The 22498-nt window shown below is 38.2% G+C and overlaps 1 protein-coding gene and 1 long non-coding RNA gene across 5 annotated transcripts in view; both read left to right on the forward strand.

The window, feature by feature from the left end:
- mipepa (mitochondrial intermediate peptidase a) overlaps positions 1–22498 on the forward strand; it is a 56504-nt gene that overhangs the window by 28468 nt on the left and 5538 nt on the right. For all 3 annotated transcript variants that reach the window (XR_015509034.1, XM_087283706.1, XM_087283705.1), the window contains exon 19: positions 22006–22121. Coding sequence is in view for 2 of the 3 variants with exons in the window: in XM_087283706.1 (XP_087139832.1) it covers positions 22006–22106 (101 nt within the window). In the remaining variant the exon portion in view is untranslated. The remainder of the gene's footprint in view (positions 1–22005; positions 22122–22498) is intronic.
- LOC147833587 (uncharacterized) lies at positions 13957–21937 on the forward strand. 2 transcript variants are annotated; one of them, XR_015509044.1, is made up of 3 exons: positions 13957–17005; positions 18454–20036; positions 20669–21937. It is a non-coding gene; the product is annotated as an uncharacterized LOC147833587 (long non-coding RNA). The 2 variants fall into 2 exon arrangements; XR_015509043.1 differs by having other exon boundaries at positions 20643–20716.

A 22498-nucleotide genomic window follows, 5' to 3' on the forward strand; every position in this document is an offset into this window, starting at 1 on the left:
TAATTCTTCTGATTTGTCAAATGACTCAAATTGATCACGGTAACAGTTTACAATAAGGTTCATTAGTTAATGCATTTACTAACATGAACTAATCATGAACAACACATGTACAGCATTTATTAATAATAATTGAGCATTTACTAATGCATTATTAACATCCAGACCATGCTTGTTAACATTAGTTAATGCACCGTGAGTTAACATGAACTAACAATGAACTACTGTATTTTCAATAACTAACGTTAACTAACATAAATTAAACTGTTCATTGTTTGTTCATGTGAGTAAATGCATTAATTAACATTAACTAATGAACCTTATTGTAAAGTGTGACCTTGATCACATATATGTAACATTTACATTTACTTTTTTTTTTTTAAATACTGTTTTTGTTTTTGTCAATTATTTGAAATTATATTATCTTGGGTAACATTTAATTTACTGATCATAATAAATAATAATAAATAAATATCTCTTTGTAAAGCATTAGTCACACTTATTACTAAACATCATACATTACCATCAACACTATTAAATTTCAACATCAGTGCGTTTATGTACTTAGTTTCTTATTCCTTAGCTGTATTTTCATGACCAACTGTGCGGTTTAGAGGGGTCCTGCTCGGTGCGCCCTCAGCCCTCTGTACTGCATCATAGTGGAACAAGAGCCACCCTAGAGAGAGCCCATACCCTGGGCCGTTTTTATCTGCCGGGCTCCTGGCTCAGTTCTGGCTGGATCCCAGGCCTCTGGTGCTGAAAACTCCAGTCTGGATTAGATGGCAGAGCGGACTGACAGCCGCGCTGACTGAAGCCTTGTGTTCTCCAGCCACGGGCCGCACAGAGGCGTCTTTCATGGTCCTCGGCTTTCCCAGGGACCTCTATTTTAGTGGCGAAGGACAGACTAAAAGAACAAAAGGCCACTCGAGCACCTGGGCTGGAAATGTGTTAGCGCTGCTGCACACAGATGGAGACATGCATGAGTTTCAGATGCAGGATCACAGGAGGGTCAGGTTCACCACACTCTCAGACCTCCTTTCATGAGGTTTCTGGCATTTACTGCAGAGTAAACAGTGCACTCATAAACACTCAGTCACAAAGAAGGGCAGATTTTATAAACGACTTCAGAAATAGCAGTATGAGTTGTTTAAAGACATGGTGCGATAAGTGTGTATTTTTTTTCTTTGCAGTCATACGATCTTGTAGCAGTTTTCTTTTTTCTTATCAGTAGAACTCACATGGAAATTGTTGATGCTAATATCATGTAAATGTAACTTACGGGCTGAGCCGAGTATCTTTTAAGCTCCAAACTAATTTTTTTAAATAGTCAGAAATGGCTGCATGGTGGCACAGTGGGTACCACATTTGTCTCACAGCAAGAAGGTCGCAGGAGTTTGCATGTTCTTCCAGTGTTTGATTGGGTTTCCTCCAGGTGCTCCGGTTTCCCCCAAAAGTCCAAAGACATGCAGGATAGGTGAATTAGGTTGGCTAAATTGTCTGTAGTCTGAGTGTGAATGGGTGTTTCCCAATGGCATCCATTGCGTAAAACAAATGCTGGATAAGTTGGGGGTTCATTCCGATGTGGTGGCCCTAGATTTATAAAGGGACTAAGCTGAAAAAAAAAGAATGATGAATGGTTGTCAGAAATGTTAGGGAGCTGTTGGCTTGATTATGTTATGTGGGTCCCATTGAACAAGCTGACCTGTCAATCTACTGCACTAAACAGGTGACCAGGAATACTTTTTGGCCATTGCTGAAAAAAGAACTTGTATGTTTTGTGTTGCAAGCATTTATTCTGTAGGCCACATGAATAGCTGTTATGAGATAGGAGAGAGAGAGAGAGGCTCTGAAAGCAATGTTTACATCTGTTAATGTTTTTGGTGCCAGTTTTCATGTGATTTCTTCAGAGCATAAAATTGTATCGTATATCACTACATCTGGCAGTGGAGACACAAGACTGATAAAGGTGAGCCGTGCCAAACCGTATCGCACCTTACTGTACCACTGAGTCGAAACAAGGCATTAATCCGTGCTGATGACGCAAAAGTACAATTCAGCTTTTAATTGAAATTGTCATGCATAAACCAAGGGCACTTCCGGGGACCTTTAAGTTTAGACTGTAGATTGTTATTCTGTATTAATAAAATCAGAGCAGAGCCAAATTATAATTTATAATTATAGTTTCATGACGCTTAATAATGTTCTTAATAATCAGCATGTGTGCTTGGAAGTAGAGATCTGCGTGGGACTACTAAATTTTGAATCCCGCACCCGCCAGGTTTTAGCCCGAACCTGACCGCTCCCGCTTATATTAAGCATGTGTTGTCCCGCTGCTCGACCCGCCCCGTTTTCTACCCGCCATGCCCGATCCCGCTAAAGAGCAGGGGGCGGGGGGGGGGGGGGGGGGGGGTGGGGTGGGGTGAACCGAAAATCACCTAGCTATACAGTCCAGACAGCCTATAACAAGCTGTCTGTATAAACACACACACAGCACCAAGCACATAGACACACAGACAAACCTCTCTCTCTCTCTCTCTCTCTCTCTCTCTCTCTCTCTCTCTCTCTCTCTCTCTCTCTGCACGAGGTGAAAGAGTGGTGTGGGGTGTGAGAGCAACACGCTGAACTGGTTTCAGGGTTAATCTTTTTTTTGTTTTCTTTTTTTCTCCTTTTTTCCCCCCTTTATCATTTTTTCTTCTTTTAGAAGATTTATTTTGTATTATTGATTCATTTGTTTGGTTTAAACTAATACCAGCGATCCCCTCTATGATAAGGGAAACCATGGCGTTTCTCTCAGGAGAGGGAACACCTGGTTTCTCTATCAAGAATGGATGCAAAGTTTATTCGGACCAAGTTTTTACGGTTGAAGAAGTGCTTTTGGCAATGGGAGAAATAGTTGAGCACGAAAATATAGTATCTGCCTCAAGAATGAATAAGGCTGTGGTAGTGTTTCTTAAAGATGAGAAACACGTTAATGATCTCGTAGAAAACGGAATTGTTGTTAACGACACGCTAGTACAAGTAGTGCCCTTGCGTACACCGGCTACTAAAGTAACAATCTCAAACGTGCCTCCATTCATTCCCAATGAGCAAATTCTTAAGGAGTTGAATCGTTTTGGTAAGTTTGCGGGTTCTGTCAAAATGGTTCCGTTTGGGTGCAAAAACGTCGCTCTAAAACATGTGCTGTCTTTCCGTAGGCATGTATTCATGTTTTTAAATGCACAGTCTAAGACTTTAGACATTTCGTTCCGTATTCAACACGGGAACAGTTCTTATATGGTTTATGCAACAACAGAGAGTTTGCGGTGTTTCGAGTGCGGGGATTTGGGGCACAAAAAGCTCAAATGCACTCATAAGAAACAATTAGAAAATGAAAAAAATGACGGAATGAATGAAGAGCGCAATGATCAAAGCAACAGCAGTCAAAACAAAGAGAAGCGGCCTACAGCGGTGAAAGACGTAGTGATTCCGGGAAAAAAACAGAAAACAACCGGCATTAATGGTAACAGTTCAGGGATGCTAGATGAACCCAGCGTTGTTTCAGAAGTTGGTTTTACAACCGAGCAAAGTGCCGAAGGGTCAAGTTCAACGTTAGAGGTAAGTGCGTTTACTTCAACTCTGAGTGCTGGTGATAATGCTGTAAGCCCGTCTGTTTTGAAGGAAAATACGGCTGTTGATAAGGAAAATGATGGTGTTGGTGGCAATGTTGTTTTAAAAGAGAGATGTTTAGAGTCGGAGGTGATTGCAGAGAATGAAAATAGTGATGAAAATATGGAGGACTGCGATGATAACTGTTCAGAGTTTTCGGAAATTGAGTGTAGTCAGTCGTTGGATGATGTGTATTCGGTAGAAGAATTGAATGCTTTTTTAGATTCAACTAAAGGAAAAAAGACTGACATAGTTAAGCACTTTCCCGATGGCAATAAATTTATTAAATCGGTGCTGATTGCTCAGAAGAATGTGGGCTATGAGGTACTTTCAAAGCAAAAACGTTTCCGATTGAGTAAGTTTGTAACAACGTTACGCAAAGCTCAAGAAGAACAGGGAAGAGTGTCAAAACGAAAAAAGTAAATCACATGGGAGAGGGATCTATTTTTATTTTTGTTTTACTTACCTGTTATTTCCTGTTTTCCCTTTCTATCTTCCCTGCAATGCAGATTCTTAAAGTAGGATCATTAAACATAAATGGGATGAGGGATGGGAGTAAAAGAGCTTTACTTGTTGAATTTCTTAAACTTAAAGAGCCCATATTATACATGAAATAGGGTCATATCCTGGTTGTAAGGGTCTCCAACAACAGTCTAATATGCATGCAAGGTCAAAAAACACTTTCATGGTCTTATAATCTGCATTTATTTTTACCTAATTATCCCAGCGACTCCTGTATGAATCGTCCAGTGATTCATTTGTTCCCAAACCCCTCCTTAGCGCGGAGCTAATCTGCGCTGATTGGACCGATGACAGTCTGTCGCGATTGGTCGACTGCCTTCAGTCAGAGAGGGAAATGGCCAATAGCTAATCAGCAATTTAAAAAGTAATCACAGTTCATACACGCTCGATAGTGCAGACGTGGATTTTAGCTGCCACACTATGGCGAGTGGATAGTGCCACGGATAACCGAACGAAGGAGACAGTCGTGTACTGGCCATACCACACACACACAAAAACACACACACACCTCCGGATGACAACGCTCCCGCTTCCGCCCGCACCCGCCAGGTTTTAGCCTGAGAACCCGCTCCGTTTTCTGCCCGCCGCGCCCGGTCCCGCTAGAGCGGAGAACACAACCAAAAATCACCCAGTATACAGTCCAGACAGCCAAGCTGTCGTTCGTTCGTTCGCTCGCTCGCTCTCTCTCTCTCTCTCTCTCTCTCTCTCTCTCTCTCTCTCTCTCTCTCTCTCTCTCATACGCGCGCGTGCGCACTAACACACACACAAGCACCACGCAGACTCTCTCTTTCTAATTCGCATAGCAATATCCGTGATATTGCTAGACAGCCCGCTCCCGTCCCAAATTAAACCCGTTACCGACCGCTCCCGCGATTTATTCGGAAATTTATTCCCGCGGCTGTCCCCGCGCCAGATTTCTGCGGCGCGGGAATAAATTTCCGAATAAATCGCGGGAGCAGAACTCTAGCACGGAGCTCCATAAACAAACAGCACGCGTCGCGTTTTTAACGTGACTTTGCACGCGATAAGATAAAATATCCAGTTAACCTGATACAGTACACGCGGTTACAAGTAACAAATCACAACTAAATACATTTGCAAGCTAGAGTCAACGAGGCAACAACTTTAACCGCACGTACTTACACTTGAGAAATGGAAGAAACCCATCCTGATGTCCATCAGTAAGTTACTGATCCTTCCTTTAACAAACGCAGATGAAGTATTCTTTGTAGCATGTAGCTTCCAGAAGTTTCCAGTAGTTTCCAACTGCTTGGCTATAATGCTGAGGTTTCATCTTTGGGTAGAGACTCAATATATCCATCTGCAATGTGACTTCAATCGACCGGCATGTTTGTGTGCGTGTGTTTGTGGGTGTGCGTGTGTTTGTGGGTGTGTGTGTGTCTGGGTTACTGCGTCAGAGGGCGGGGCCTCAGGTTTGAAATCTCCCGGGTTTGCGCGTGCACGTGAAAAACTTTGTTTCGTTCGTACGTCATGGCGAAACACCTAATGAGTCGGTATCAAGGCGACTCGTTTGAAGCACTATGAATCGACTCTTTTATAGATGAATCAACAGTTTTAAACACTGTATTCTTACAGATTTAAGCCTTAGCTGGATACTTCACTTCACTTAGAGCTGTGTTACACACTACATGGAGGGGAATTTTCAAAAACCCATAATATGGGCTCTTTAAAGAAACACATGTAACTTTTTTACAAGAAACTCATAGTGATCAAAAGAATGAATCTGAGATTAAGTTATGGTGGGAAGGAAAAACTGTATTTAGTCATGGTACAAATATCAGCGCAGGGGTAGCTATTTTGTTTTCAAAGTACTTAAATATAAATATTATATCTGAAGTAGAAATAGAGAAAGGACGTATTATGTTGGTAAAAGCTAAAGTAAACAATCAACTCTTTGAATTTATAAATATCTATGCTCCCAATAAATGCTCAGAAAAATTTGCAGTATTTAAGAAATTAAAAGATTTTTTAAATAATTATACTTTGGAAGGATTTCTAATTGTGGGAGGAGATTGGAATTGCACTCTTAATTTTCTTTTAGATAGAAACAATCAAGAACCACATCCTGCATCGGCATCTTTTTTAAAAAGTTTCATAATTCAGAATGATTTGGTAGATGTGTGGCGAGACCAAAATGCGGAAATAAAACATTATACATGGACTAAAATAAATCTGGGAATGATTAGTGTAGCAAGACTTGATCGGTTTTATGTAAAGTGTAGTGATAAAAACAGAGTAAGTGGGTGCAATATTTTTCCCTGTTGTTTATCAGACCATAATTTAATTACAGTCAGTATTGTTTTAACACAATCTAACTTTAAAAGCCCTTATTGGAAATTGAATACTGCTTTATTGAAAGAAAAACAGTTTTATGAAAAATTTAAATTATTTTGGGAGGAGTGGAGTTTTAGGAAAAAAGATTTTAAAAATTTATTACAATGGTGGGAGTTAGGAAAGATTCAAATAAAAATTTTCTGTCAACAATTTACATGGTTTTCAACAAGAAAAATAAAACAAAAAATTTCGGAAATAGAGCATGACATTTGTCATATTACGTCTGGCATGATACAGCATTCTGATTCATCTTCAGCAGTCTTTTTAAGTAAAAAAAATCAAGATTTAAAATCATTATTGCAAGTGCGGGCCAAAGGTGCTTTGATAAGATCTCGGTTTATGTCATTGCACGAGATGGATGCTCCTACTTCTTATTTTTTTAATTTAGAAAAAGTGTCAAAAAAACAAAATGAAATTTATTGTTTGAAGACCCCTGAAGGACTAAAGACTTTTGATCCAGAAAAAATGAGAAAGATTGCAGTGGATTTTTATTCAGACTTATACAAGAAGGAAGAAACTAATATTGAGTGCATGTCACAAATAATGGAAAAAATCCCTACTCTTACTGAAACACAGCGCAAGTTTTTGGACAGTGCTATACCATATCAAGAATTAATGGATGCAGTAAAACAGATGAAGACGGGTCGAGCCCCGGGAATTGATGGACTGTCTATTGATTTTTACAAGTCTATGTGGAATATTATTGGAAATTATTTTTATGAAGTGATTCAAGAATGTTTTAAAGAAAAAAGTCTTCCTACAAGTTGTCAAAGAGCTGTCTTAACACTTTTGCCAAAAAAGGGGGATTTGAGTGATCTTAAAAACTGGAGGCCTGTGTCTGTTTAACAACTGATTATAAGTTAATGGCCAAAGTGTTGGCTAATAGGTTAAAGACTGTACTTGGTGATTTAATACACCCAGATCAATCCTATTGTATCCCAGATAGAACAATTTATGACAACATTTTCATGGTAAGAGATATTTTAGATTATTCTAAACTAAATGATGTGAATGTTGGTTTTTTGTTTTTAGATCAAGAGAAAGCATTCGACAGAGTGGACCATGGTTTTTTATTTGAAACTATGAGAGCTTTTGGTTTTGGAAATGTTTTTATTTCTTGGATCAAACTTTTATACACAAATGCTTCATGTGTTTTAAAAATAGGTGGTAGCTTAAGTAAACCAGTAAGAATACTTAAAGGCATAAGACAAGGATGCCCTTTATCAGGCCAGCTTTATGCTTTGGCAGTAGAACCATTACTGTGTTTATTAAGAGAAAATTTGTCTGATTTTAAACTTGATGATATATGCAACTCAGTTAAAGTAATAGCTTATGCAGATGACATCGCTATTTTAGTAAAAAATCAAAAAGATGTTGATGTTGTTAAAAACAGCATCTCTTTATTTGAGAGGGCTTCATCTGCAAAGTTAAATTGGATTAAAACAGAGGCTTTTTGATGCAATGAAAAAAGTACAATGAGGTTACCTGTTATTCCTGAAAATGTAAAAAACATGGTTTTAAGTATTTAGGTATTTTTTTGGGATCCGAATCGTATCAAAGAAATAATTGGGAAAATGTTAAAGAAAAAGTGTGCAATAGATTATCAAAATGGAATTGGATTTTACCACAACTTTCGTATAGGGGTAGAGTACTGGTTATAAATAACCTTGCTGCATCTGTTCTATGGCATAAATTAATTGTGTTAAATCCACCAGATGGTTTTATTAGAGAAATTCAAAAAGTGTTCATAGATTTTTTCTGGAATGGAAACCATTGGCTAAAAGAGACAATATTGTATCTACAATTAAATGAGGGTGGTCAAGGCCTCATGGACATTAAGTCCAAAGTAGCTGCTTTCAGATTGCAGACTGCACAAAAACTCCTTTATCAAAAGTCTCTAAACTGGACTGCTATTGCTTGCACCTTATTAAACAGAGTGGGACGGATGAATTTGAACAGACACCTTTTTTTAATGAATTTGAAAGATATTGATTTTAATGGGCTTTCTTCTTTTTATACATCAGTTCTAAATGCATGGCAAATATTTATAGTTAAAAGAGAACTGACAGAAGTAACACAAGAATGGGTACTTGAGGAACCATTAGTTTATAATCCTTTATTGGTTGAGATTTTGAAATCAAAGGCTTGTTCCACAAGATTAATTCAAGCAGGAATATGCAAAATCTGTCATTTAAGAATACAGGATAGTTGGATTTCTGCAGAAAAACTTGCTGTGAAAATCAATGTTCACTCTATTAGGTTTATTGAAAAATTGTTATATGAGGTTCAAAAATTGTTTCCTGTAGTACCATTGCAAATAGAAGTAACTAAGACTGCATTTCCCAGGATTAGTGTAAAAGTAAATTTAGAAGATTGGCAGGAGGATGATACTAGATTACTTTCATTTAAAACACCGCAACTTGGTTTCTTTGATGAAATATCTAAAAAGTCTTTATATTGTCTTTGTGTTAAATTTTTAAATTTAAAATCTTTGAGAGAAATTCCAGAAACCAAATGGGGAAATTTTGTTGAAATTGGTACCACTCCAAAAGGATGTTGGAGGTCATTATATAAAGTACCAATTGAAAAAAGAAGCGGAGATTTACAATGGCGGATCTCTCATTGGATATTGGCAACAAATCGTTTTAAGAATCATCTAAATCCGGCACAAGGAGATGAATGTATATTTTGTGGCCTGTCAGAAACAATGGCTCACCTATTTATTGGATGTTTAAGGCTTTTTAGATTGTTTGACATGTTGAGAGACTTGTGTCAGAAATTTGGTTTCATTTTTACTAATAGTCTTTTTATCTTTGGACCAAAATACAATGCTTTAAATAAGAAAAAAATTTTTTAACAAATTTTCTATTAGGTAAGGCAAAACTGGCAGTATGGCTGACAAGAAAAAATAAAATACTGTTAGATAGCAATACTGATCCTTTGGACTTGTTCAGAATTTTGGTAAAAAGCAGGCTAGTAATGGAGTATAAATATTATGAATTGGTGAATGATGTTGATTCTTTCTTTCTTGTATGGGGTGTTGAAAATATTTTATGTCAACCTAATGAAGAAGGAGGTTGTGATATATTGCTGTAAACTTGGTGGTATTAGTTTTTTATCATTGTTTTATTATTATTTATTTTGTGTGTTATTGTTTTATTTTTGATTATTATTTTTTTGTGTGTATTTACATGTTTTTGTAATAAGCTGTAATTGTTTTTAAACTGATACAGTTTTTGAACTGTTGTAATTAAAGAGTTGTTAAAAGTCAAAAGTCTCTCTCTCTCTCTCTCTCTCTCTCTCTCTCTCTCTCTCTCTCTCTCTCTCTCTCTCTCTCTCTCTCTCTCTCTCTCTCTCTCTCTCTCTCTATTCGCGCGCGCACTAACACACACACACACGTAAGCACCAAGCACACACACAGGCAAAGCTCTCTCTCTCTCTCTCTCTCATTCACACACACACACACACACACACACACACACACACACCCACCCACCCACCCCCCTCATTCGCGCGTGCACACACACACACACGTACACACACACACGTACACACACACACACACACACACATACACAGGAGAGCGATATTGCTAGACAGCCCACTCCCCTCCCAAATTAAACCCGTTACCGACCGCTCCCACGATTTATTCGGAAATTTATTTCCGCGCCGCAGAAATCTGGTCGGGTCCCGCGGCGCCCGTGGGACAGCAGCGGGAATGCAGACCTCTACTTGGAAGCATGACAAATGACTGTTGTATCCACATTTTGCAGTTGAGGTCATTGCTGTTGGGTTTTGATTGCTAAGCATTATCGGGGAAAATTAATGGTTTTTCTAACTTTATACGTTTATACATTTTACTTTTAAAATGTTTGTATGGACTCTTAAATATTCTCTTGAAGCTCAATGTGATTGTTGGAACAACTCAAATCATGCTGAAAAACCTCAAAAAAAACTTATTTTTACTCACACAACTGCAGTTTATGGAGCAAAAGACCAAATTCGAACACTGAAAATGTGGCAGCAGAGTATTCATACAGAATCCACATAATTCATAAAGTGGCACACTCTATTAAATTTGAGCCTCTGAGCTTTCTTTGTATTTTTTATGTAGCTTTGAGACCTCCTGTTTTAATGACAGAGTCAATGATGAAGTCCTTTCAGCCTTCAGGTAGATCATGAGCTTATTGCTTTCAACTTGTGACATGTTTCAGATAGTTATAAATGCAGATACACGTCAAAGCTGTGAAGTAACTAGAAAATCTCTTCATCTGCTGCAAGGGAGGCTGTAATTATCTTCTAAGACTTTAAACGTTGCTCAACAAGAGTCTCAGCAGTACACCTGAGACCAAGACCGCTGGAAATCTTTAGGAACACAATTGCTTTTTAAGACATTCATTTTCAAGTAGTGTGTAATCTGGCCGATTTTAAATGTAAAAGATCTGCAAAGCTTTAAAGTGCATATACATGCTGTCTATAATTTCAGTAGTTTTTTTCTGTTCACACCTATCTATGTTTTTAATAAACCGTGGTCTCCCTGGGTGTCTTTTTTGACCTTCTAGCACTGTAATTGAAGCTGAGGCTTGGAAGGGTTTGGGTTGTGTTGTAGACATGTCTGTGCTGTGACAAATTCTTGTTGCATGCACTTCTGAAGGATGAGCAATAGCAGTCTCATTTTGCAGCCCCATTTTTTTCTCTATCTCTCCCTCTCTCTTTCTCTTTCTCTCTCTCTTTTTCACTAGGGACACAAATTATACAAGAAAGAATCCTTCACAGTCCAGACTCTTCTGATATCCATATATCCTGATATACATACCACTTACACCTAGGTTAAATGTACATGCAGATTATGGGTTCCAGTGTTTTCTGCTTTGAGAGCCGAATTTACATTTGATAAAGGACTATTTTTCCATGTGCATTAAGTGAAAGACCAGTCACAACAGACCGGGCCACCTGACCATTCAGAGCAGAGTAGAGCCATCTGACCAATCAAATGAGCAGCGTAGCGCCAATTGACCAATCAGAAGATTGGAGGGGTATGGATTAGTTGGAGAAAAGCCATCTGATTAATCAGAAGAGCAGAGCAGTGTAGAGTTATTTAAGCAATCATTAGAGCAAAGTAAGGCCATCTGACAATCAGAAGAGCGAAGTAGAGCCGATTGGTGGATGTAAAGCCAGTAATGCAATCAGAAAAGCAGAGTAGAGCCATCTGACCAATCAGAAAAGCAGTGTGTAGACATTTGACCAATCAGAAGAGCATAATAGAACCATCTTAAAATCAGAATAGAAGAGTAGAATCAATTGGTCGGAATAGCTAATGATTAATCAGAAGAGCAGAGAAGAACCATCTAACCAATCAGAAGAGCATAATAGAACCATCTTACAATCAGAATAGCGGAGTAGAATTGATTGGTCGGAATAACTAATGATTAAACAGAACAGCAGAGTAGAACCATCTGACCATTGACCAATCAGAGGAGTACATTAGAATCGATTTGTTGGAGAAGAGCCATCTGATTAATCAGAAGAGCAGAGCAGAGCAGTGCATAGCTTATTTGGCCAATCAGAAGAATGGAGTAGAGCCATCTGACAAATCAGAAGAACAGAGTAAAGCCATCTGACCAATAAAAAAAAGTACAGAGTGTAGACATTTGACCAGTCAGAAGAGCATAATATAACCATATTACAATCAGAACAGTGAAGCAGAATCAATTGGTCAAAATAGTTAATGATTAATCAGTAGGGCAGAGTACAACCATCTGACCAATCAGGAGAGTGCAGTAGAATAGAATTTTTGGAGAAGAGCCATCTGATTAATCAGAAGAGCAGAGCAGTTTGGAGGTTATTTGACCAATCAGAAGAGCGAAGTAGAACCATCTGACAATCAAAAGAGCAGAGTATAGCCATTTGACCAATCAGAAGAGCAGAGTTGAGCCAATTGGTTGGCGTAAAGCCATTTGTACAATCAGAAGAGCAGAGTACAGCCATCGGACAAATCAGAAGAGCAGAGTAGAGCCATCTGACAAATCAGAAGAGCGGAGTAGAGCTATCTGACCAATAAAAAAAAGAGCAGAGTAATATTGATGGTTGTAAAAGAGCTATCTGATCAATTAGAAGAGCAGAGCAGAGCCATCTGACCAATCAGAAGAGCATAATAGAACCATCTTACTATCCGAATAGTGGAGTAGAATCGATTGGTCAAAATAGTTAATGATTAATCAGAAGGGCAGAGTAGAACCATCTGATCAATCAGAAGAGTGCAGTAGACTAGATTTTTTGGAAACGAGCCATCTGATTAACCAGAAGAGCAGAGCAGTGTAGAGCTATTTCACCAAACAAAAGAGCAGAATAGAGCCAGTTGGTTGGCGTGAAGTGATCTGTACAATCAGAAAACAGAGTAGAGCCATCTGACCAATCAGAAAAGCAGAGTAAAATTGATGGTCGGAAAAGAGCCATCTGATCAATCAGAAGAGCACAGTAAAGCCATCTGACCAATCCAAAGAGTGGAGTATAGCCAGCTGGCCAATCAGAAGAGCAGAGTAAAGCCATTTGACCAATCTGAAGGAGCGGAATATAATTCATTGGCCAGAGAAGAGTAATCTGATAAATCAGAAAAACAGAGTAGAGCTGATTAGAGCAGGGTTGACCAACCTGGAGCTCTGCCTTCTTTTAGATTTCAGTTGCCTGTTAATATCAAGTGTTGTTCAGGTCCTAATGAATTGGTTCAGGTGTGTTTGTTCAGGGTTGGAGCTAAACTCTGCAGGAAGGTAGATCTCCAGAAACAGGGTTGAGCACGCCTGACATAGAGCCATCTGTACAATCAGAAGAACAGACTAGAGTCATCTGTACAATCAGAAGAATAGAGACGTATGACTAACTAGAAGAGCAGAGAAGAACCTGTATGGTCTGAGTAAAGCTATCTGACCAGTAAGAGCAGAATAGACTCCTAGACTTGAAAAATAGTGCTTTAGGAAAGCTAGATTATTAAACTGTTTGTGAGATTGTAAAGCAGAACTAATAATGCAGATTTTTAATGCAGATTTTTTTTTACCTACAATACAGCATTAGCAACCTTTAAAGTGGCAAACATACATTAACACAAAGGATCCATCTGCACAGTCAAGCCTTTATAGCTTTTTGTGTCAAGTCCTCATTTGACCGGTCGATAACCCTTTCACATGAAACCCAAACCAGAGCTATACCCAAGTCATGTTCCACCACGTCTTTGTGCCCACATGCTGTACCTGCAGAAGCTGGAGGTGTGGTGCACAACGCAGGAGCCAAATAACAAGCTTTATAGATGGATTATTTGAGGAGAGATGAGCCTGTTTCTCTTTGATGTGTTCTCATTTTCATCATCCTGTAGTCTCAGTCTTCATCCACTCCTTCTTGTCTTCTTGTTCTTTAACCATAAATGAAGATGTTTGAAGAGGCATGTCGGACATTCGTTCTGTGGTTGACCTCCATTTCAAAAGCACACACAGCTGGACTGTTCAGGACATCTTCAACTAGAAAGTCCCTTTGATTTGGAATAAAACACACGGTGCACCTGCATTGATAAATAGGGTGACGTTATTCTATCAGTGCCTGTTAATGTTTGAACCTGTCAACCGTTTAATCAGGTTCCCACATAAAAAAGAAAAACTATTCTTTGATGGTAAAATTTAACATCAGTGGTTTATTTTAAGATGAGGGCCTGTGTATAGACTTTTGTTGTTTAATTTATATCTTATTAATTATTAAAAGTAAAAGTATGGGATATTTCATATTTTCAATATAGTGTCAGTCAAAATGTTTACAAGTTGGTGAGATTTTTGTTCTCTTTTTTCTTGTTTAAAAATTATGCTTAAACACAAGAGAATGGCATTAATTTAGTTAAAAATACATTAAATTGTAAACATTGCAACATATACAGTTGAACTCATTGGCCACTCTCTGAAATAGGAATTCTTTTAAAAGTAATTTCCAAGTGTTGTTCGACGAAGAGAACATTTTTCAACACATTTTAAAAAATAATAGCCATGATGACAGTACATGATTCTCTCACTGGCCACATTTTAAGGTAAGGCTGTCCAACTGTCCAAAATATCCAGTGAGCGGCAGTTCTGTGGAGACTGGTCAGACTGGTTCGAGCAAATAGAAAGGCAACAGTAACTCAAATAACCACTCGTTACAACCGAGGTATGCAAAAGAGCATCTCTGAACACACAACACGTCAAACCTTGAGGCAGATGGGCTACAGCAATAGAAAAGAACACCAGGTGCCACTCCTGTCAGCTAAAACAGGAAACTAAGGCTACAATTCGCATATGCTCAACAAAATTGGACAATACATTATTGGAAAAACGTTGCCTGGTCTGATGAGTCTTGAATTCTGTGACATTCAGATAGTAGGGTCAGAATTTATAGTCAACAACATGGAAGCATTCTGACCCATACTGCCTTGTATTAACAGTTCAGGCTGGTGGTGGCGGTGTAATGGTCTAGGGGATATTCACGTTGGGCCTATTAGTATTTTTTGTTTTTGTCACACTTAGTAGTTATTACAGGTTTAGTAAGGGTAGAAAGATAGATAGATAGATAGATAGATAGATAGATAGATAGATAGATAGATAGATAGATAGATAGATAGATAGATAGATAGATAGATAGATAGATAGATAGATAGATAGATAGATAGATAGATAGATTGATTGATTGAGCGATTGATTGATTGAGCGATTGATTGATTGATTGATTGATTGATTGATTGATAGATAGATAGATAGATAGATAGATAGATAGATAGATAGATAGATGGATGGATGGATGGATGGATGGATGGATGGATGGATGGATGGATGGATGGATGGATGGATGGATGGATGGATGGATGGATGGATGGATGGATGGATGGATGGATGGATGGATGGATGGATGGATGGATGGACGGACGGACTTGATTTGTGGCATTTATATTTGTCACTTATGTTTTGTAAGTTAATAGACTGCCCTGCTACACAAACAGTGACACAGCTTAATTGCTGTAAATTATTTTGACCAGCTCAGTCCAGGACTCAAAGGACACACATACTATAATCCTCCTTTACTCATTCCTTCACATTTATCTGATATCTTTATTCTCACTGGATATGGTCTGCGTTTGTATATTTGTACTTGTAAAACCTTGAGTTCGGATTGGGTTGCAGTCTGTATCCCCTCAAGACTGAGCTCAGGAAATCACTGTCATTATAGAAAGTGCTATTGAAGGTGGAGACGTCTCGTCCTCAACTCATCTACTAGTGATTAAAGGAACATATTTTTTCAGCTTTCTAAACAGCATCTCTAGCTATAGCATTCAGCTTAAAAAGAAAGAAAAGTACAATAGGGTGTATAGTTTAAGGTGGTACTACTTACTGACATAATGCCAAAAGCTGAAGTCAGACAGATGATTATAGAAGCTGTAGGATTTCTGTTTTTCTTCCTCTCATTATCTTTCATGCCCAAAACATGTCAGGTAGTTCAGAAAACAAGCTGTGCTTTAGCAGCTTATGTTTGAATATCCAGTCCAGATCCCAATGCAACAGTTTCACAAGAGAACGCAAATGCATTTGCAAATAAATGTAAAGTTTCTTGGAGAAACACAAGATCTGGAAGAAAATGCATATGATTGTGTAAAAAAGTGCAATGATTCTGGGGGGTTGCAGTTGCTATGCTACAATGCAGTTGTTTAGCAATCATTTTATTTTTTGTGCAACATTTTGGGAAAGAACTCTAGTTTTTTTATGGTAAGGCAATGCAAGAAAGCACAGATGGGTTTCTCTTTTAGTGATGCAGTATAATTTTGCATGCAAAATGATTTGCCAAATAAAGCACACTTTCTCAGCAAATACAATACTTTTGCGATAGATCACAAATGTTTTATAAGGCAAAAACAATGTGATTGGAATACTTTCTGAAAGAATCCAAGAATGCAAAGTTTATTGCTGGATTTCTTTTTTGTGAAGGGATGCAATGTTTCGAGTTAGAAAAAAATGTTTGTTTTTTTGCACTACAAGAGATTTGCTGGTCTGATTTTAGGCAAATATTTTGTGAGCTAATGCAGAGTTTTTAGAGGTTTGTAATGGTTTTGCAAGATAATGCAAAGTTTATTGCAGGATTTCTTTTTTTGTGAAAGGATGCACCGTTTTCAAAGTTTTTCAGGGAGTTCCAGTAGTTTTACAAGAGATCACAATGTTTCAGATGAAACAAAAATACTTTTGCAAGAGAACACAAATGTTTTAAAGGTGAAAAAAATAGACACAAATATTTTATAAGATAAGGCAAAAACTCTTATTCAATCTCAATACTTTTCTGAAAGAATCGTGAATATCTGCTGAAGTTCAGATTTTCAACTCAAGCAATTTGCGTCACCTCATTTGCGCAAATCATGCTGCAGGATGTCTACTGCATCTTTGCATTGACCTAACATGTAAATGACTCGCGCTTGACGCTTTTCACATCTGGTGTGAACTAGGGATGGGAAGATTAACCGATATGTATCGATACGCGGTTATGCGCGTTCACGATGCGAGTGCATCGGTTGAGCAGCAGAGGATGAATGAAATTTTGGAAGCAAATCGAGATGCATCGGTTTTTGCGAGATGCATCGATTTTTCCGAGATACAGCTTATATTTTTAATATAGAATGTATTTTTTATTTATTAACAAGTGTTGTCAACCTGTTTTTGGCGCATAATTTAATCGACCTACATAAAGTAAGCCTTAGCAACGGATTTGCGGATGTGCACACACTACAACTCAGTGTATCAGGTGTGCGGATGAAGCTAGTGAAGCGCCCTCAGAAAGCGCGAGAAGCAAAACAAACATGTTATTCCCCACTGAGTTTTAAATCTAAAGTATGGCAAGCAACATTATGGATTTAAGGATGGACGACATGACAGGACAGATGCAATTTGCAAAATGTGCCGCGCATCTGTAAAATACGCGGGCAGTATGACTAATCTGATATCTCACTTGAAGCGGCGCCACGGTGTTGTTGTGAAAGCATCTTCCAGTGTTTCTGCATCCCCGGCTTTCGCACTTCTTCAACCAGCTCCAAAAGTGGTGAGAAAAGCATTGCAAGTTTTTTTTTCCATGCGCAACAGTTCTGCTCGCTCTACGCCAATAACGAATGCTATTGCATTGTTCATCTGCAAAGATATTCAGCCTAGTGTCACGGAGAACGAAGGTTTTAAACACCTCCTCCTGTTAATTTTTATTTAATTATAATAATAATAATATTAATAATAATAATGATAAAAATAATTGGGTGTCACAGTGGCACAGTGGGTAGTTTGACCACCTCACAGCAAGAAGATTGCTGGTTTGTTATATTTTTATTAGCCTGTTGTTTACAGTGACTGATGTTTCAAAGCAGCATAACACTGCTAGTTCACCACCTTAAGTTTTGAATAATCAGTGGCAAAATATATCTTTGTAAAACTTGTTTTCATAGTTGAAAAGTTAAATCACAATTCTTGTTGTGCAATGCTAATTTTATTTATGTTGAAAGAGTGCAAATATATACATATTTTTTTAATATATATTGCACTTATACATTCTGTTTATCTTGAAAATACTTAAATAATATGTGCTATATGTTCTAAAATGGCCCTCTACTGTAAACTGACACTCTGGCTCTGAGAGAAGAGCCAGTTTGTAAAAAAAGTCTTGGTTTTGCTTGGTTAATAAATAATCAAACTCATTCAATGGCACAGCATCCTCTTTCACATCATCTCATAAACTTGATCTAATTAGTTAGTGCTGAAATATCGCATCGTATCGTGATATGGGTGTGAATCGTATCGTGTTGCATCGCAATATGTCACAAATGTATCGCTAATATATCGGATCGTATTCTTTGTATCGAGATGCGTATCGGATCGGCATTATAGCTTAGATGCCCAACCCTAGTGTGAACGCTACATTATGCAACACTACATTTTGCTTACTTTCTATAAGTTGCTGACATACTACATTTAATTTGTTTTTCATTTGAAAGTTGCTCATAGATTTTTCATTTTAAGCAGCTGTTACATTTGTGTTTTGTTTAAAATGCATAAAATTTGTGTTTGTCTTTAATGCAAAGTTTATTGCAGGATTTCTTTTTTGTCAAAGGATGCAACATTTCGAGACAGAAAAAAAGTTTTTGTGTTAATGCAAAGTTTTTCATTGCATGTTTCACGTAAAAAAAGACATGTTTTATGAGAAGGCAAAAACCTCCATTGCAATACTTTTCTGAAAGAATCCATAGTTTTGGCAGAGAACAAAGTTTCTTGGGAATACAAAACATCTTTTTTTCAGATTTTTTTTCAGACTTTTAGTCAAATATTTTGTGAGCTGATGGCTGAGGTTTTTTTAGAGGATTGCAATGGTTTCTGAAAGAGAATGCAACATTTAATGCTGGGATCACAATAGTTTATGCAGTTTTTTAGGAGATTTAAGCAGTTTTTGCGCAAAACGCTCAACTCGCGTCACTTCATTCACACAAGTCATGTTATTTGCGCCGCATCATTCGCATATCGCACCACAGAATGTCTATTCGCATCTTTGCATTAACATGTAAATCACTCGCTCTTGAACCTTTATCTGCGTCTGCTGTAAATGCAGCATTATACAACAGCAGATTTTGCTCTTTGAATATACACAGCTTTCTTTCCATACGTTTCTGACATACTATGTTTGATTTGTGGTTAGTTTAAAAATTGTTCATCGATTTCATTGTTGCGCAGCTGTTATGTTTGTGTCTTGTTTAAAAGGCATAAACTTTATGGTTGTCTATAATAGCAGTGTTTTAGTGATGAGTTTCACCAAATTGATTCTGAATGATTACTTTCATTTATTTATTTCATAAAGGTTTTGTGTTTGTATATTGTGGCTATTATTCAAACTCAAGCTGTGAAGGAACATGTTTAAGGGTTAAATAAAACATTTTATGATGCTGAAGCAACTTCAGCATTTTTGTTTAAGTCTGTCTTGTATTTTAGTTGTGACAATGCAAACTAATTAAAACTGTGAAGTTGATCAACAGGGCGGCGCAGTGGGTAGCACGTTCGCCTCACAGCAAAAAGATCGCTGGTTCGAGCCTCGACTGGATCAGTTGCGATTTCTGTGTGGCGTTTGTGTTCGCATGGGTTTCCTCAGGTGCTCCGGTTTCCCCCACAAGTTCAAAGACGTGTTATAGGTGAATTGAGTATGACCGTAACTGACCGTAGTGTATGAGTGTGTGAATGAGTGTGTGTTTCCTAGTGATGGGTTGTGGCTGGAAGAGCATCCGCTGCATAAAACATATGCAGGATAAGTTGGCGGTTCATTCCGCTGTGGTGACCCCAGATTCATAAAGGGACTAAGCAGACAAGAAAATGAATGAATGAATGAAGTTGATCAACAGTGTATTCTCCTTGCAGCACTAAAATGACATTATTAATGGGAGTTAGGGGGTATTAATGGGTGCATTAAAAATGTTATTTGGAAAACTAACTTACAAATGTTACATTGTTGCTCTTTGCTCTTGGAGCGGTTCGCTTTCACACTGCAAAAATTCTAATCGGACCAAAAGAGCCAAAACAAGTCACGTGCGAGTAAACTCTCCTTACATTGGTCAGAGTGTCAGGGTTTATTTTGCAGCGTCCCACTAAGCTGTCAGGAGAGGTGGTGGTTTGGTGATGATTGACAGGGTGCGCACGCGCGACGTGTCTGAGGAGAGATGCGGTGGGGAGGGGTGAGAAGGATGCGCGACGATGCCTATTTGACGACCGGAAGGGAGAAGAGAGATTACCGGGAGATCATCACTCGTTTGCGGGCATCCGGAGACTTGCGAAACTTCCCGCCATACTCATAATTCTCTCTTCATATAGCCTTATGCCTATTACATATCCATAAAACACTGTGATATAACCGCGCTCGGATCGGATCGCTTTCTCACTGCAATCGAACCGCTCCAGGGTTCATTTAAATCGAGCCGAGACCACCTCATTCAATCGATCTCGGAGTGATTACTTTGGCGCGGAACAGAGCGCGATTGCCCTGTTCACATATGCCAAACGAACCGCGCTAACTGGGCAAACGAGACAGGCTCCGAAACAAAAGTGTAGGTGTGAAAGCACCCTAACACATTACTTTTTGTAAGTCAGGGGTGTCTCTACTCGGTCCTGGAGGGCTGGTGTCCTGCAGATTTTAGCTCATCCTTGCAGGTAAGTTGAGCAAGTTGGTTTCTAGAAAGCCGAGTAAGAGCTTGATTAGCTAGCCCAGGTGTGTCTGATTGGGGTTGGAACTAAAGTTTGCAAGACACTAGCTCTCCAGGACCGAGTTTGGACACGCCTGTAATCTATAACTAGTTACTATTTTTTTAGTAACTAGCACAACACTAGTAATTACACTAAGTTATACATTTTAAGTTTTTCATTTGCAGTTTATCCATTGGGAAATCTGCACATCCAAAGTTATGGGGAGGTTTAAATGCAGCCTCTTGCTGTGAGTGAACTTGGCCTCCTCTGTGTGTGCGCGCATGTGTGTATGTATGTGTGTGTGTTTTAGAGGTGACTCATGCAGTGAACGAGGGGGAAGGGAGGAGGGCTTATTTACATTGGCAGCTCTACAAGGGGAAATGAACAGACTTCAAAGCTCCAGCAGAGAGGAATTGTAAATCGAGTGCGCACAGTTCAGCAGGACGACACACACCAGTATCGCTTGCTCTGTGATCTCGGAGCACGTTTACATGCACGCTAATATGCTGAGCAACTCTCTGCAGTCAGCTCATAAAAATAACTATTTGCAAACCAATAACTTGCGAAAGCAAGTGCAACATTGTTATTTATGCTGTTAAACAGCATGGGTCAAGTTTAAAAAGTGTATTTAGATCTAACATAGTATTTCTTTTTTTTTTAAATTGTACTTTCGTCGTAACTAGTCTGGCTCTTAGTTGCGAAAAGAAATGTTATAGGAGCTTCTCCTGGAAAATTGCATGAACTACACAAGGTTTGGCTGAGAATGTGTCCCAAAAAAGTGTGCTCGTTTAAATGTGAGGGAATCTAGCTTTAGTGCTTACGTCAGCAAAATATATAACACTGTCCCAATGGTTTTTTTTTGGCTATTTTATCGAAAAAATCGTATATTTTGTGCCATTTACAAAGAAAATATATTAGGTATATTAGTATAATAGCAGGTTTATATGAGCACACATGCTGTTGACTTATTAAGCATAACCGGGCTGAAAACATCACACTTTGTACACACTCTTTAAGCAGATTTGTGGAAGGTCATATTCAAATGTACAGTTGCTCATGAAATCTAAAACCTCTGTCCTTAACATATTAACCGTTTCTCGACCAGTACACATTTACACAGCTTCTTTGGAGATAAGATTATTCAGTGCAAAGTGTACGGTAAACATTTACCTAAACAAGCAATTATCTCAAAAAATTATGTGTGTGTGACTGGAATTTGCTCCTCTCCTTTCATGTTCAGGCATGTTGCAGAAACGACCCTCCATGGAGGACTTTGTGAAGGCCCTCGTATCTGATCTGGACCCCGACTTTGAAACCTTCATCATGGACTCAGAAGCCTGACAGAAGATGTTTCAGGTTAGCTTGAGCACTCTATAATATCATATGTCAGTTAACATAACTTAAGTTAATGCTTTACAACTGATTGAACTATCAATACTCTTTGTGTTGACAAATTTGAATGGCAAAAACTGTTAAGAACTTGCCCAGGTCATGTTTTTTTTTTACATCCTTGAAGAAAAGATTGAATATTATCTTGACATTAAAAAGTACCAAAAATCCTAGTGCAGAATATTTAAATATTCAAGATAATACTTACTGTTTGTATTGTATTACCTGAAATATACTGCTATATAAAATATATTAAACAGGGAAATGTTTTATTTAATTTAAAAGAGAAATGTTAGCTATCAATATGAATATTATTAATAAATGAATCAGATGATATTTTATTT

Source organism: Danio rerio, chromosome 15 (genome assembly GCF_052040795.2).
Source record: "Danio rerio strain M-AB ecotype USA chromosome 15, GRCz13ab, whole genome shotgun sequence".
Lineage (NCBI taxonomy): Eukaryota > Metazoa > Chordata > Actinopteri > Cypriniformes > Danionidae > Danio > Danio rerio.